Genomic DNA, 16,063 nt, shown 5'->3' on the forward strand with positions numbered 1-16,063 from the left:
TCTGTGAGCAGCTCAGCCCTGATGTGGATGGCAGATGGTTCTGCAGTAACCTATCATATCGTCTTTTATTTGTGATACAGTATTCTTTCCTTTTTATTTCTTTTCATTACTTTATTAGTAGGATTTCGTCTCTTCTTCGTTTATCATTTCACCACTTATTGTAATTAATGAAGAGGCCTTACAAATATTGGTCAACAAACTAGTGGAAAAAGGCAAAGAGTGTTGGCATAATGTTGTACAGACAGAATATGGTAGTTTCTCAATAACAAATAAATCCTAAAATAAAGACTATTGCAGCACTGTATGTGAATATCTTGTACAAACCTCAGACTAGATCCCCAGTCAGTTCATAAATGGACAACTATTTAATAAAACGGACAAGATTATTCAGAAGTGAAATTGAATTTCTCTTGGACTTGGTGCAGGTCATACTAGACTTCCAAGGCCAACAATGGCACTTAGATGGCTAGCAAATTACACACTTACAACGCATTATAAACAAAGGAGAAACCCTTACACAAACCTGTATCACTGAGAACTGTATATAACTCTTAAGACTTCACAAGAACTCAAAATAAAGGAGAACCAGCCACCAAGGAGGTGTTTTGACTGGGCCTGTACGGTTTTAACATCTCAAACCCCCACTGTGGCTTAGCTGGATGACATTCAAGGTGTTTGCCTGATGACATGGTCCTCAAAACACATTTGTTTTCTAATTTAAATAATCCTTTTTGGACTTGGTTGTAGTGGGGAAGCGTAATTAATTCTTGTAAGAGTTCTAATATATGATTCCTAAAGCTTAAGCCAGGGTTCACATCCCAAGCTTCAGAACTAAGATCAGGGAGTTGACTAGTGACAGGCTGCAGGCACTGGCCATAAAACTTATATATGGGAGACCTGAGGGTTGAAAGGACTAAACATATTCACACATATACTGTAGTAAATACAGCACATATATCATTAGCCATGTGGGAATGTCAACGAAAATATGTTTATGATAATTTTATTTTATTTCTTATATTTATACAGTAACTCAATAAAAATAAATATATTACAATAATACTGTACACAGAAACATAATCTAATTAATTAGTTACTCGATCAAATAAAAGAACCAGTTCTACGTGGTCAGTGTGTGGGAACATGTCCACAGGCACCGCATACCTTGGAACAAAAGGAGCAGAATGGTCTTTCTTGACGCCTGTGCTCCGAGTCGACCCGAGACTCACAAAGTTTTCCATTGCAAAGCCATCTGGTTTACAACTTATGTAAATCAATTTATTAATGGCTTCACACTGACGAATAGTTTGAATCACACTTGGATCTGTAGAGAGAGTAAAATGTTGTCACTGGAAACAGGTTTTGTAAAAGAAAGACACGATTATATTTGGTCTTCGGTAAATTGAGAAGAAAATTTATTAATACCGATTTAGTGATGGCTATTATTATTCTGTTATCTCTATATCCATTACACAGTTAGCTGCTACAGAGGTGTTACACTAATGTCATTACAACAATGTGGGTTTAATTAATATAATTGCAAGTATAAATACGTAAAGTAGCAATGGAATTTAGGGGCAATCTATCACAATTACAACAAAAGAATCTAAACATATTATGCAAGTAAAAGAGACAAAAAAGATTATTCCTTAAAAGGTTCATTTGGATAACAAAATATTTCAGATATTACAGTAAATTTTCTAACCTGAAGAAGTACAACAGTTAAAAAAATAATAATAAAAAAATATTACTCACGGAGTCCTGCTCGTGCTGGGTTGACAACAGCAACAACATCAGCACAGTTTCTCAAGGTCTGAGTTAACTTTGGGAGTATCTGCAATAATTTCACTAAATAATCATTGTGCAATTAAAAACACATACCGTACTGTACTATACAGCAAACACCTGACAGAGAATAATTTAATGCAGTCAGCCCCTAATTCACATCAAAATCTGGACTGAGAATGAAGAGTTCGATAAGACATTCACAGATTACACCATAATTTTTATTTAGAATGATTTCAACAGATAGATAACAGACACAGAGAAATACACCAAAAGGTTACTGGCACATGATGAACTCCAATCAATTAAAACTTTACCCCCAAAAGCTGGAGCCTTGATACTGTACCCCACAATGTCCCCAGAGGATACTGATAACAAAGGTGTGACAAATCCTGTATAGAAAGGAGGATTCTTCACACTCCTCCTATACCAAAACATATCCTTCCAACCCTCCATTACAATAGTCACCATGAATGAAGGACCAAACAGCTTATGCAGTCATCAACCTTCTCAACTGGCTGAAAGAATTGTTGTTGTCACAGGTTATGGCCGTGCTGTTCTGAGGTCATGATACATTACATAGGAGTAGCTCTTATTATTATTAACTTTCCAACACCTAACTCCTTGCTCAAGCCTCCCTATAGCAACACCTCCCCCCAGGAAGTCATGGTACAAGAAAACACCTGTATTCACCTTATGAAAACTATTGTATAAAATTTCCACAGTCATTGCCCCTCACTACAGACTGAAGATATCACCACAACGCTTCAAAACTTCAGGTTCAAAATAATATGATCCCTAATAAACCTCCTGCTTCTAGGGGATAATTGTTGTACTACTAGAGCTGTCTTATTTAGGGCTGGTGAAGGGGAAGGAAAGGGTGGGGAGTGCAAGAAGCTTGTAATTTAAGACCCACTTGGCTTAAGGGTATAAACATGAAACTTAATTCATTTTAGGTTTAAGAGGAATAAAAATATTCTCGAAGGGTCAAATTGCCCCTTCTCACAACACTGAAGGTCCTGAGGCATTTACAAACACTCAGTACGATGAAAACTAATTGATCTATATAAGAATGATCTCTTTTAAGTTTTAATACCGTATACTGTACTAAATATTCTCTTGGTGTAGTCATGCATTTCCACCTCTTGAATAGTTAAATAGCACCAGGTAAATGCTCTAATATTATAAGTCATTCTCATCTCTGAAAAAATTGGGGAACAGACAAGTTCATTAAATGGATAACATAAGGAGACCAAAATTTCTTTATATTCTAAGTTCCCTTAAGTCATGTCATTCCTACACCAAGATAATAAAATATTTGGTACTGAAATGATTTAGCTAAATATCATACAAACAAAAAAACAAGTTCAGGTGGAGTGCTGTACAGTATATGGTATTAACATACTTCTTGACCCTATACATACCTTCTCAGCTTTGCCTTGTATAAAAGTTGTGTTTGAAATACTGTTATTATAAGCATTCTTCTTTGCATCTTCTATAGCTCCAGTAATCTCATCAATGCCAACAGTTCCTCGAACATGTGGTGCCATGACGAGACTTATAGTACCTGTGAAGGAGAATCAGATATACTGGTAATGAGGTTGGGTTCCTTTATCCCTCTTGATACAGTCAACTGTGTACAGGACCAGATTCTAAACAATGAAATGGGAAAAAAATATGTTTGGATGAATTGCTGTTTGTTTCTCTTCTACTCCCTTTCTTTTCTCTAGTTTTTATGCTTACATCTTGTCTAGGATGTAATATAAGTAATGAAGTATTGTAAGCATATTACAGAATATTTATTAACTAACTACAGCACCAGATATTGTGAAAATACAGTACAGTACAGGGAGGCTATCTTTACAAATGACAGTCAGTAGAGTTTGTGTATCAGTGCATCACATTTAGGCTCATGCAGCTCTTGACTCAGCTGGTCTGCCTAACATTGTAAATCCCTTCTGAAGTATAGATCTAAACATGGTATAACAGTATTACAACATATTTTAGTAGACAGTTGCCATGCTACTGCACCTGTATAATAAAAAGGTGCATTTATATTTGGTAATTTCACTCTTATTTAAAAACAATATGAAGTAAACTACATTACTATAGTTAGTATTGTACAGGTAGTGGAAATAAGCCTCTAACAGCTTTCTAGGACCATTTTTTTTAAAGTGCCATGATGTTTGCCAATGTTTTCATGTCAACATTGTTTATGTGCAGCCAATCCACTGGTTAAAAGGGGATGTCACAGCAGCTAGAGTGAAAGATTAATAGCATGTGAGGAAAAAGCCTGTGTTTGTTCTTGATTACCACCACCATGCACTATGGCAGGAAAAAGTTTCGAAGAAAAAAAAATACATCACTGTACCCACCAGTTCCACAACAGATGTCGAGTAAGGTGGTGATGGGAGAGACCTCTGCTATTTCTTGTAATGTTCTGTACAATACCTCGGCTCCTCTAGTGTTAATCTGGAAATTACAAACAGTATAGATAAAAAGTCAAAGAATAAATATCCAGACAATACTGAAGATATTACAAGCATGTAATATCCCACTTGTTCTTATACTGTACAGTATATCCTTCATGTTCTACCATCTTGTTCTTGGGGGAGTTAAATAAATCTACATGTTGGTGGTACAGCTTTAACACACATAACTCTCACCAACATGTCAAGGGTTCGAGCCTCGGCCAGGACAAATGTGAGAAGGGTGTTATCCAGTGCGACCCTCACTACCATTAAATCCCATTTATGGCCAAGAGGAAGATATGTAGCCTTTGGGATCCATACCACTGACAAGACCCTTAGCAGAACCTGATTACTGATACGACAAGAGACCACACAGCATGGAGACCTGCCATCAGGTACCGGTAATCACAGCATGGAGACCTGCCATCAGGTACCGGTAATCACAGCATGGAGACCTGCCATCAGGTACCGGTAATCACAGCATGGAGACCTGCCATCAGGTAATCACAGCATATTCCATGAAAAAATCCTACAATGTCATTACACAATTTAATAATTCAATAAACATTCTATCCTCAGGAACTTACTTGAAAAAATGCATCTGGTGATATTTGGAAAGTCAAATCACAGCAGGTTTCTGTAATGTGTTCCTTCCCAGCAACCAGTTGTAATGGTGCTTGCTCTCGTGTGCACCGTGTGTGTTTACTGGAAACAAAATGTATCATTATTCAACAAATATGACCTATGATATAACCCTGCAGATATGGGGAACACAACATCAAGATCCTGAAGATATGGGGAACACAACATCAAGACCCTAAAGATATGGGGAACACAACATCAAGATCCCACATGTACGGTACAATATAAAATGTCTCCAACCCTTCAGATCTAACACTGTCCAGATTTTATATTTTTACAGATTTTAGAAACATTGGTCTGAAAATGTTATCACAACCTTAACAGAGAATTTATCACTGCTTGTTTATACATAATGAACATAAAGATACAACTTAGGACTATACAACCATCCAGCCGTAAAGCCACGAGGTTCACCAATATGTAATTCCTGATGACATGTTCGGTCTTTTCACACAGTCATCAGATTTAGCCAGCCAGCTACACTATAAGCCACCCACTCCGTATGTTTGTTTATCATGAGCAGACACGTAACAGTCTCAACGTGGGTTGTTTTCACTTACCAAAGACAATAATCAATGATCGCAATGCCTTATTAGGTCAAGTCTCATCTTCAACTCACTTATTGTACCACTACATTATTTATATCGTGAAAATTAATCACTATACTGTAGTTGTAGTGAGCTGAGACTCTACCTATAAGAACTAATAGTGTGGTTAAGTTAGTACAGTAGAGTACTCACCATGCTTGTAGGTAGAGAGAGTCAAGTTCACACTCTGATCCTTCCCCTTCAAAAAAGTATCTTCTTAAATCTTCCATAACTTCTTGAATCCCTTCAGCTGGCAACTGTTGTGGATGGATGACAACACAGGCCATTTTATCTCCACTTTGAGTTGACCGCACGGTAATATTTCGCCATATTCCGCCATCATCAAACTGGTGGCAGGCGTCATGTGCGGACTGTCGGATATAGTTCTGGAAACTCTGGAAATTAGAAAAATATTCACTATACAGTACATGTCCAACCATCTAATCTTTTCCAAGCCCTTTTCTGGTGAACTATAAGATGGTCATAAAACAAGTTCAAATACAGACTCTCTCTCCATTCATTCTTAAAGTTATAAAAGATGTGTTCTGCTACGACGCTCACCTTCCAACAACAACAACAGTAGTATCTCTCTTCCCCATTTGCTTCCCACTTTGTAAATTACTCATCAATGTGACTCAACGCATTTCCATCCCATCCCAGAAACTTATGGAAGTGAGGCTTTGTGTTGCTGTGATGCATCCCCGTAAACAGTTGATAAAGTGATGCGGCGGTTGGAGCTGCGTACAACAGAGGAAACATACGAGGGAGGAGGAGAAGGAAGAAGGAGGATGAGGGATGAAATTGTAAGAGGGAGAGGGGTGAGAAGACAGGGGTGGACCAGGGAAGGGAGAGGAGGGAATATAAAAAAAAGAACGAGAAGAGGGAGGAAGAGGAGAAAGGGGAGATGCCAGGATGGGGAGAGAAAGAAGGAAAAAGCTTATGTACCTCAGACCTTGTGCTCCACTTGTGCTGTCAACACAAGACTGTACACAGCCTCTGCCTCAAACCTATAATGAGGCTGGTGCTGATCAACAACAGTCAGTCATATAACATTACCCAAGAAGTTGGCAGCTAAACTTCAGTAACTCTCAACTGGTGATGTTTTTGTTGCCAATGAACCATAAGACTGGTGCTTTTATAAGTTATTTATATACTAATGACACCAGTGAATGGTTATACACACTCAAGACATATAAAGAAATATGCATAATACAAGATGGCTGAAGAACACATATTGGTATTACAGTATCTGCTAATGTTCACCTCATGCAATAGGGACAAGTAAGAGATGACAAATTAACATTATGAAGTGAGAGAGAAATTAGACCCCAAAATAGGAAAGTAATTACCTGAACAATAAACTTGTGACTTTCCTTCATGTTGATGAGATAGGTTGGGGGAACACACACCATCAGCGGGTCTGAGGGTCGTCCAACGAAGAAACCAACAGTTTTGGGGTCACCGTCTACACCAGTGCGGATCCCAAATTCATCTTTGTTGCGATAAGCGATTAAATCAGGCTGTAAAATTAATAAATACATATAATACACATTAAAATACAGTCAATCTTCTTCACTTTCCCTCCTCCCTTCTATCTTTGAAATTTACCTGTGGTTTCCTCATTCCGTCCCTTCAGTCCCCTACACAGTATACACACAGTCCTGAGGTAACAACCAAGTAAACTGCAAACTGAGTATGGGAAAGTTAAAGTGAGTTCCTATTGGCCAGACATCCCTTTATGGGCAGTGTGGATAGAGCTTACAGTAATCTAAACCTTCTATATGGCGCACAAGGAGGCAACATAGCTGGCACTGCACATGACTGCCTTCACTTTCCATTTCCAGTTGGGTGACAGAAGAGTACAGTACCACACCCTTAAGTAATGTAAGGGATTTCAATTTCTAAAACTGAAAGGATTTACTGTGTGTGATAATAACAGTCATACTCACAGATGGTCTGGTTGGTTCAAGTGGACATGGAAGCCCTCGCACGGTCCTTACTACCGGCGCTCGAACTTCAGTAAGTCGTTTGGACAAAACCTGCAATACTTTCTGTGTTTGATGTTCCTTCATCTTGAGTTGCTGGTAATATGGCACCTAGAAAATTATAAAAGAGGCATTACATATTGTTAAACATGTAACAAGAACAAACCCTTATTCTGCTTCACAGTGAGGACATATATATACAGTATCATAAATAAAATATGTAAGGATATGTATATAATGATGGCGGGACACAAGTATAGCACCATGGAGCAAGAGGGACACAAGTACAGTACCAGGGAGCAAGAGGGACACAAGTACAGTACCAGGGAGCAAGAGGGACACAAGTACAGTACCACAGAGCAAGAGGGACACACGTACAGTACCATGGAACAAGACACATACAGCGGTAGTACCTGGCACAAGGGAGTGACCACTTGAGCGAGGAGTTGATGCTGGTCTTCACAGGTGACAGGACTGGTTAGCGGGGTGTTCCTTCTTGGCTGAAACAGAAATAAAAAAAAAATATGATTTTTTTTATGACACACATGAGACGCTCCAGCTGACAGGAGGGTTGAGGTGTGTTTACTATACCATTATAAGCCTCAAACTTCCCTCTCACTTATAACTGTTCTTCCTGGCCTTATTACAGCTGCTCCCCGACTTATGACGGGGTTAGGGACCCAAACCCAGGTCGTAAGTCGAAATGGTCGTAAGTCGAAATGGTCGTAAGTCGAAAATGCTTAAATAATACATAGAAAATCTAAAATGGGTGTCTCTTTTTCTTCTCAGCACCACAGAACTCTCACTTTTAAGCTTGCCAGCCATTTTAAGGTGAATTACAAACAAAAATTTTGTCAATACGTACACAGCACAATCACTGAAGTTGGGACTCGAAAATACGTAATTTGACAAAATTTTGGTACGACTGAGGCGGTCGTATGTCCGGGTGGTCGTAAGTCGAGTAGGTTGTAAGTCGGGGAGGAGCTGTATACTTTCATCACTCATCTACTTCTCGCCCGGAGCGCCTCATACACATATAGAGAAGAACCTTGTGGAAAAATATACCGGTGAAAAGACTTAAGAGTAGGAAATGGAAATGCAAAGAGGAGAATAAAAAGGATGAAGACAATGATGTGATACTGAAGGGAAGAGAAGGTTTAGGAATTGAAAAGAAAATTAAATAGTGATTTTTACAGGAAATAAAAAATTCTATTAGTGCCTGGACCTCGCTAATCTGGGAGGCTTGGGACCACACCGGTTCTGGATGATTGAAAATTCTGAACCATCGAAGCCCTGACTGATGTACCACTGTCTAATTTCTTTAGTATAAACACCTTTTCTAAAATAGTTAATGTCACATGCTTATGTGTTGCTGCATTACAAACACTTCCACTGCTTGCTGGTCTCTTAGGAGGCATATTTAGGGGTAAATTATAAGTATCTAAAGGTAAACTAGTGGCAACAGCCTCTAGAAGTGAACTATGACACCATCCTGAACCGTCGAAGCTGCCGGACTATGGGGTCCCTGATTAGCGGGCTTCAACCCGTATGCTGTAAATTATTACAGTGGACAGTTGAGAAGAGTAATAATTCCCGTATAATAGACTTATGCACAACAATACACTCCGTCTCTCAGTACTGTACAGTATAACCTCAAACTACAGTCCTGTCATAACATGGGGTCCACACACAGCACAGACTCTGAAACTTTGCCTCACAACAAACTTTGTCTTTTAACAGTTATATTACACAGACCTCAACATATTTATAGACGTTTAATCTTAATATATGGACATCAACCAATACATTGTGCAGTACAGTAGTCCCTTCAAATTCAAGGGGGTTAGGTTCTCAAAATGGCCGTGAATCACTACAATACAGTAAACCCTTGCCATTCGCTGTAAGCAACTGGTAGCTCGAGTGGCTAGCATGCAAGCCTTCCCCCTCAGTGCAGTAAGTCACCCCACACGCTAGCGGCGTCTCATATCGCTCTGTTTGCCCCCACCCAGTACCTGTGACTTAGCATCCTGTGTCATACTCTCAAAACTTTCCTGTGTTTTTTTTTTTGCGAAAATGGCCCCAAAAAGACTTCCTAGTGTGAGTGCTAGTGATGCTAGTGAAGTGAAACATAAAAGGCAAAGAAAATTTCATTATTAGACAAGTTAAAAGAGGGGATGAGTGCTGCCGCGGTTGGCCGGTTGTTTGGTGTGAATGAATCCACAGTGCGGTACATAAGAAAGAATGAACAAGCAATTCGTGATTCTGCTCAAGCGAGTGCTCCTGCAAGTGCTAACGTGACACAGGTTGTTCGTGACAAGAACACTTTAAAAACTGAGAAAGCACCATCACCACAAAAATGTTCTGATTGACAGTAATGTTATTCCTAAAAAGGCTAAAAGTCTTTTTGATCATTTTTATGAGTCAACAGGTGGTGAAGGGGCTAGTGGAGTGACTGAACCAACTTTTAGTGGCAGTAAAGGTTGGTTCAAGAATATTAAGAAAAGATTCTCGCTCCATAATGTGAAGCTGACTGGGGAAGCTGCATCAGCTGACCACACAGCCACAGGTGCATTTACCACCAAGCTGAAGAACATAATAGATGAGAAAGGCTACAGACCAGAGCAAGTGTTTAATGCTGATGAATCCGGTTTATATTGGAAGAAAATGCCTGGTAGAACCTACATACACAAGCAGGAGAGACGTGCCTCTGGGTTCAAGGCAGCCAAGGACAGAGTGATGCTCATCTTCTGTGGCAATAGGGCTGGCCACATGATCAAGCCTAGTTTGCTTTACTGCTCAGCAAACCTTAGGGCTTTAAAGGGTAAAAACAAGAACCTTTTGCCAGTGTTTTGGCAGTCAAACAAAAAGGCATGGGTAACTGTGCAAGCATTCCTGGATTGGTTCCATAAATGCTTCATCCTGGAAGTGGAAAAATACTTTGCTTCCAAGAAGATGGAATTCAAGGTGTTATTATTAATAGATAATGCATCAGGCCACCCAGAAATTTTGCAGTTTAGCCATCCAGGTTCCTACCCACTAACACCACTGTTCTTATCCAGCCTCTCGATCAGGGTTTAATATGCACCTTCAAGACATATTATACACGCAGCTCTTTTGTCTTGATGTTCCCACGTGTTGGAAGGAGTACAACATTGCAGACTGCATTACCAACATCAGTGAATCATTCAGAGTACTTAAACCAGAGACAATGAATGCTTGTTGGTGCACCTTATGGCCTGAGTGTGTGAATAACTTTCAGGGATTTCCGTCCATAGTAAAGGATGTGAATGACATTGTGAGTGTTGCACATCAGTTAGTAGGGTGGTGAGGGGTTTGTGGACATGGCTGCTGAAGATGTAGAAGAGCTGATTGATAGGTATGGAGAGGACCTTACAGAAGAGGATTTGGAAGAGTTGGTAAAAAGTGCCGAGGAAGATGAACAGGAAGACATTATTACAACAAGAAGGTTGGAGCTTGGAAAATTTTGGTGAACTATTTCGTCGGGTAAAGACGGTAAATGATTTCATTGTTGACCATGACCCTTCCATGGAATGCAGCCTTAAGATGGTCAGAGGAATCAACCAGGTATTGTTTTCCTATCAGGAAATGTTTAAAGACTTCAAAGCAAAGAGGAAACAACTACCAATCACCAAGTTTTTTAAGAAAGAACCAGCTGCTACTGCTGCCGCTCCACCCTCCTCCTCCCAGTCACCCACCACCTCTCCACCAACCACCACTGATTCACCCTCTTCCACCAGTGATCGTGATGATCCACCTATGCTTCAGTAACCAGATGTCTCCCTATGTACAGTGCACCACTTCATCAAGCTCCAGACTTCCACATATGAATGTAAGTATTGTACAGTATTGTGACTTAAGTTTCTGTTACACAGTACATTATAGGTATACCTGCATATTAGTGCACTAAGGTATTATATAAGTGGCTATTACCGGTTTTGCCATTTCTTGGAACCTATCCCTCGCGAATGGCAAGGGTTTACTGTACAGGTAAAGGAAATTACTGTCTCTAGAATGAATGGCTCCCTGTCCAGGCTGCGAAAATGCTGGCAACTTTAAAACTACTCGCAGACATTCTTGGCTGCATCCAGGGTGTCATCAGCGAATAATAGAGAACTGCAAAATAAAAATCAGCGAATTATCCGGGCGTATTGTACTGAGAAACCAGAGTATCACATATTGAATATGCCAAAACAGAAACAACATTACTTCTCCAAAGAAAAAAGTCTTCTATCCTTGATATAAAATTACGATTTTATTCACAGCCAATAAAGGCAGTGTGTAAACTGTCCATGTTCGAAGCTCTGAGCCACTTTAACCTGAGTCCACCCCAGATTGTTAGGGTGGACTGCACTTGATTACTGAAATTGTAGAATTAATAACTACTGCATAAATTTTCTTGGTGTAATATGAACATTCTTAAAGTACCGTGTATAGACCAGTGTGACTTATTCCTATACTGTACTGTACTTACCTTTATTTTCTTGAGATTATTCTTTGATTTAATTTTCTGAGGTTCTTTCTGGCGGGTCTTTTGAGGTCTATCATCTTTGTGTTGTTTTAGATTACTCTCCTTCACCAGCCGCTGTAACTGGTCATCCACTAATGGAAACCTCAATTCATCACTTATCTGCTGCTCAAGAGGTACACTTCTTCTTCTCGGTTTGGCACCACTGGAAAACAAAAAATATTGCCTGGCTGACTCCAAGAAGGACACTATTAAGAGTTTCTTTAAAGGTTGGACTGAGCTTGTGAAGTCCTATTTTACATCTGGAAAGAATGAAGAATTTATCCATAACACTGGCACTGTATAGCAATAAAACTTGTGTGTTAAGTACAGTAAAGAAAATATACTTTGGCTATCCACATTAACTTAAGCTACAAGAGTAATTGACTCAAAGTGGTTTCATCACACCTTCTCTAGGTTTCAGAACTCCATACCCAAGTTTATCAAATTACAGACTCACAAGTTCTGGCACAGTCCACACATGGAATGGAATATCTGAGGTTTGCTGGTATTTTGTTAACCACAGCTAGAGGTCACAGCCTCGTGTTAAAAAAGCTACGTTTCAGTACAAAAAAAGGTCAAGTAAAAGTTGTTAAGTCATGGAATAACCTGCCAGATTATGTTGTGATGATATCAAGTGAGAGCTCCTCAGTCCAGACTTGACAAACACTGGAAAATGTTTTGGTACAATCAAGACCCCGTACCATATCGAGCCAAGGCAAACCTAACTTAATGTAGCTGAAACAAATTTATAAGATTTTTTTTTTCATTTCTCTAGTACCTATTACATTACTTTTACCTTCATCCTCTTCGCCACTGATCGGGTCGTTAGCCGCTTGGGTGATCGGTCACGTCTCTGTTACGCACTGTTGGCAAGTACCGGGCATGCACCGGCTCCTGAATGTATCTGAACCTGCTCCAGTGTTGGTCAAGTCTGGTCTTGAAAGAGCTCACACTCGGTGCCGTCACAACACTCTCTGGCAGATTGTTCCAAGAATTCACAACTCTCGCTCTGAAAAAGTTACCTCTCACAGTTTTCTGGACCTGCGACTACTTTAACTTTGAGCTGTGACCCTTGTGGGGCGAGCGTCCGCCAGCTCCAGCTAAGGACACTCGACTGAGTAGTGCCCCTTGAGATGTTTATACACCTCAATTAGGTCACCCCTTGCCCATCTGTAGTATAAGCTAGGCAGTTGTGGGCGCTTTAATCTCTCAGGGTAGCTGAGGTGCCAAAGTGCAGGCACCAGTCTGGTGGCCCTCCTTTGGACATTTTCAATCAACTGACAGTCCCGAGCATATCTCGGGGACCAGACGGGGTGACAGTACTCCAGATGGGGAAGCACTTCACTCTAGATATGTGAACGACCTTCTTATAAGACCCAATAATTTATTTGCATGATTTACCTTCTTCTCGCAATGGCCCGAGAACTACAGCTCATTGTCAACATACACACCTAAGTCCTTTTTGCATTTACTTGTGATAAAAGACAAAATGGTCTCAGATGTCTGTAGGAAGCACAGCATCCATTAACTGAAGCCTAAAGAAATCATAAAATTAATAAGGTGTAAAATGTATTGCTCGTGCATTTTCCATTGATCACAAGAGGTTAAACAGCATTTATGTTCTTTGATGAAATGTTCTACAATAGGTGGTTAAGGCGTACAACTCATCTACACTACTGTATAACTTGACTTACAGTTTCTTGATGTGCCATAAGAAAGAAGTTATGTTTAATACAGTGTGTTACTCTAGTCAAAAGGGTAAATTTGCTTTAGAGCACACAACTGTTAGAAAGTCAAAACTATATTTTTCTAGTGTATTTTTGTGGGCCTTGATTGGTTTTGACCTTAACTTCTGTCAGAAATTGCCTGTTTATTAGTTATCGAGAGTTTTGGGTGGGGCGTTTTCGACCAAAATTATGCCCAATTAAATACAAAATACACAAACAAAACAGGCATATAAACCTGACCTGACCTAACCGAACCTAACCTAACCTGACCTAACCTGACCTGACCTAACCTAACCTAACCTAACCTAACCTGACCTGACCTGACCTGACCTAACCTAACTCACCATATGATGGACTCGCTTATTTCTTACCTTATTGGCCTGGTTCTGGTTCGTCGTTCGATTCTGAGATTAGTACAGGTGAAAATGGCACTTTTCTAAAAATGTGCCTTTGTAATCACTGACGGTGTACCAATGTCTCTTCTTTGTCTTGGGAATAAGGAAAGAGTTACCACAATGCTACATATGTTGATCTTGACGACAATATTTACATTCGTTCTTACACTTAGGACACGTTACTGAGGTCGGGAGAACACCATGATATTGCTTGTTCGTTTTATTCCCCAAAACGCACAATCAGCTCCATATGATTGAAGTGACACCCATCGCGGACTTCCATCGTCGGAAATGAATTTGAATTTCAAAATATGAGATCCAGAATAAAAATCGAATCTGATTGGACCAAAAATACCACGAATTAAACCGTAAATCATTTTAATTGGTTATGAAAAAAAATGCTTTTGCTTAGCCATGTAACGTGTACGGGAATGCATGCGCGTGACGATTTATGAAGGAAACACGCAGAGTGGGAGGTCAGGTAGACGATAATGACAGAAGATTAATGGAAGAAAATGGAGAAATATCTGGCATGCGCTACCTCCGTTATTACGCATTTGTGACGGTAATGTAAGAGAAGAAAATTATCTTAAAATTGGACGTCTTATTCGAATATGATAATAGATTTGGGGAAGGAAAGTTGTGTGCACTAATGCAAAAATACCCTCAAAAGTAGGAGGTACAGGTGGAACAGAGACAGTCAGGCTGTGGACATAGTGTACTGTGACTTCATGAAGGCTTTTGATAGAGTACCGCACAAAAGACTATTAAAAAAAGTATCTAGTTATCGCATTGATGGAAAATATCTTGATTGGTTAAGGAATTTTTTAACTAAGAGAAAACAGAAGGTTGTGGTAAATGGAGAAGTATTTGACTGGAGAGAGGTCACTAGTGGGGTCCCTCAGGGTTCTGTCCTCGACCCCCTGCTGTTTGTCCTTTTTATCAATGACCTGCCTGAGGCAATTAAACACGACAGTGAGGTATATCTATATGCGGACATGAGGATAGGAAGAACATAAGTTGCTGACCAGGGATATCATATGTACACCACGATCAAGAAGACGACTGTAGAGAAGGATATAGTCATCGATGATAAGCTGACGTTTTCTGACCATCTAGCTGAGAAAATCAACAAGGCTAATAAAATAGTGGGCATTATTAGAAGAACTTTTGTTCATCTGGATGCACCTATATAATCAAGGCTCTGTACACTGCTCTGGTTAGGCCACACCTTGAGTATGCTAATCAAATTTGGTGCCCATATCTCATTAAGGATATTGAAGCAGTAGAGAATGTACAGAGGAGGAACAAGTATATAATTATAAGGCATAAATATCCGCCACACACAGCCACCGTCTGAGGAGAGAAGAGGCTATTGAGTCACAGGTAAAAAGAACCCTAGATGCTGTAGTGAGGAATACACACCTTACCTCTATACCACCACCTCTTTATCTGAAGGTAATAATAACAGTATAACACTCACCTACAGACTTGACCTCTAATTCCCCTTGAAATTAACAAAAAAGGACATTGACCAAGCCTTCTCAACATGTTGGTTTGTTTATGTCTACACAACTCAGTAACTACAGATTTACCTTAAATAATATTGTATTCATCTCAAGTATTAATATATTACAAAAAATGAGTATAATTTGATAGGAATATTATATAATATTTTCATCTTATCACAAGACAACATTACAGGGGTGGATCCAGGAAATCTGTTTAATATAATGAACATATTGAGGCCATGTGGACTTAATATTAGGAAATATACTTAAGTTAATAGTAATTATATTTTACTATACAAAAACTCCTTAAATTCAGTTCCTTTCACTGTTAAAAGCATCCATACACCATTATACATCATCTTTCAGTGAATCCTTTACTGTTATTAATTTATTGCTATTTTATCAGATATTTTAGTTATATATATTATAATA

General features: G+C 39.4%; 1 protein-coding gene across 1 annotated transcript; it reads right to left on the reverse strand.

Moving 5' to 3' along the window:
• Positions 1-991: 991 nt before the first annotated feature.
• Positions 992-15,719, reverse strand: LOC121868131 (tRNA (uracil(54)-C(5))-methyltransferase homolog). The gene is made up of 11 exons (XM_042368436.1): positions 15,604-15,719; positions 11,963-12,161; positions 7,884-7,970; positions 7,435-7,581; positions 6,835-7,005; positions 5,639-5,880; positions 4,844-4,961; positions 4,161-4,257; positions 3,210-3,352; positions 1,756-1,834; positions 992-1,324 (listed from the first exon to the last, which is right to left on the reverse strand). Exons 1-11 carry the CDS (start codon positions 15,669-15,671, stop codon positions 1,086-1,088), a joined length of 1,590 nt encoding a protein of 529 aa, XP_042224370.1. The 5' UTR covers positions 15,672-15,719; the 3' UTR covers positions 992-1,085.
• Positions 15,720-16,063: the final 344 nt, after the last annotated feature.

This window comes from Homarus americanus, unplaced genomic scaffold (assembly GCF_018991925.1).
Source record: "Homarus americanus isolate GMGI-L3 unplaced genomic scaffold, GMGI_Hamer_2.0 scaffold47967, whole genome shotgun sequence".
Taxonomy (NCBI): Eukaryota; Metazoa; Arthropoda; class Malacostraca; order Decapoda; family Nephropidae; genus Homarus; species Homarus americanus.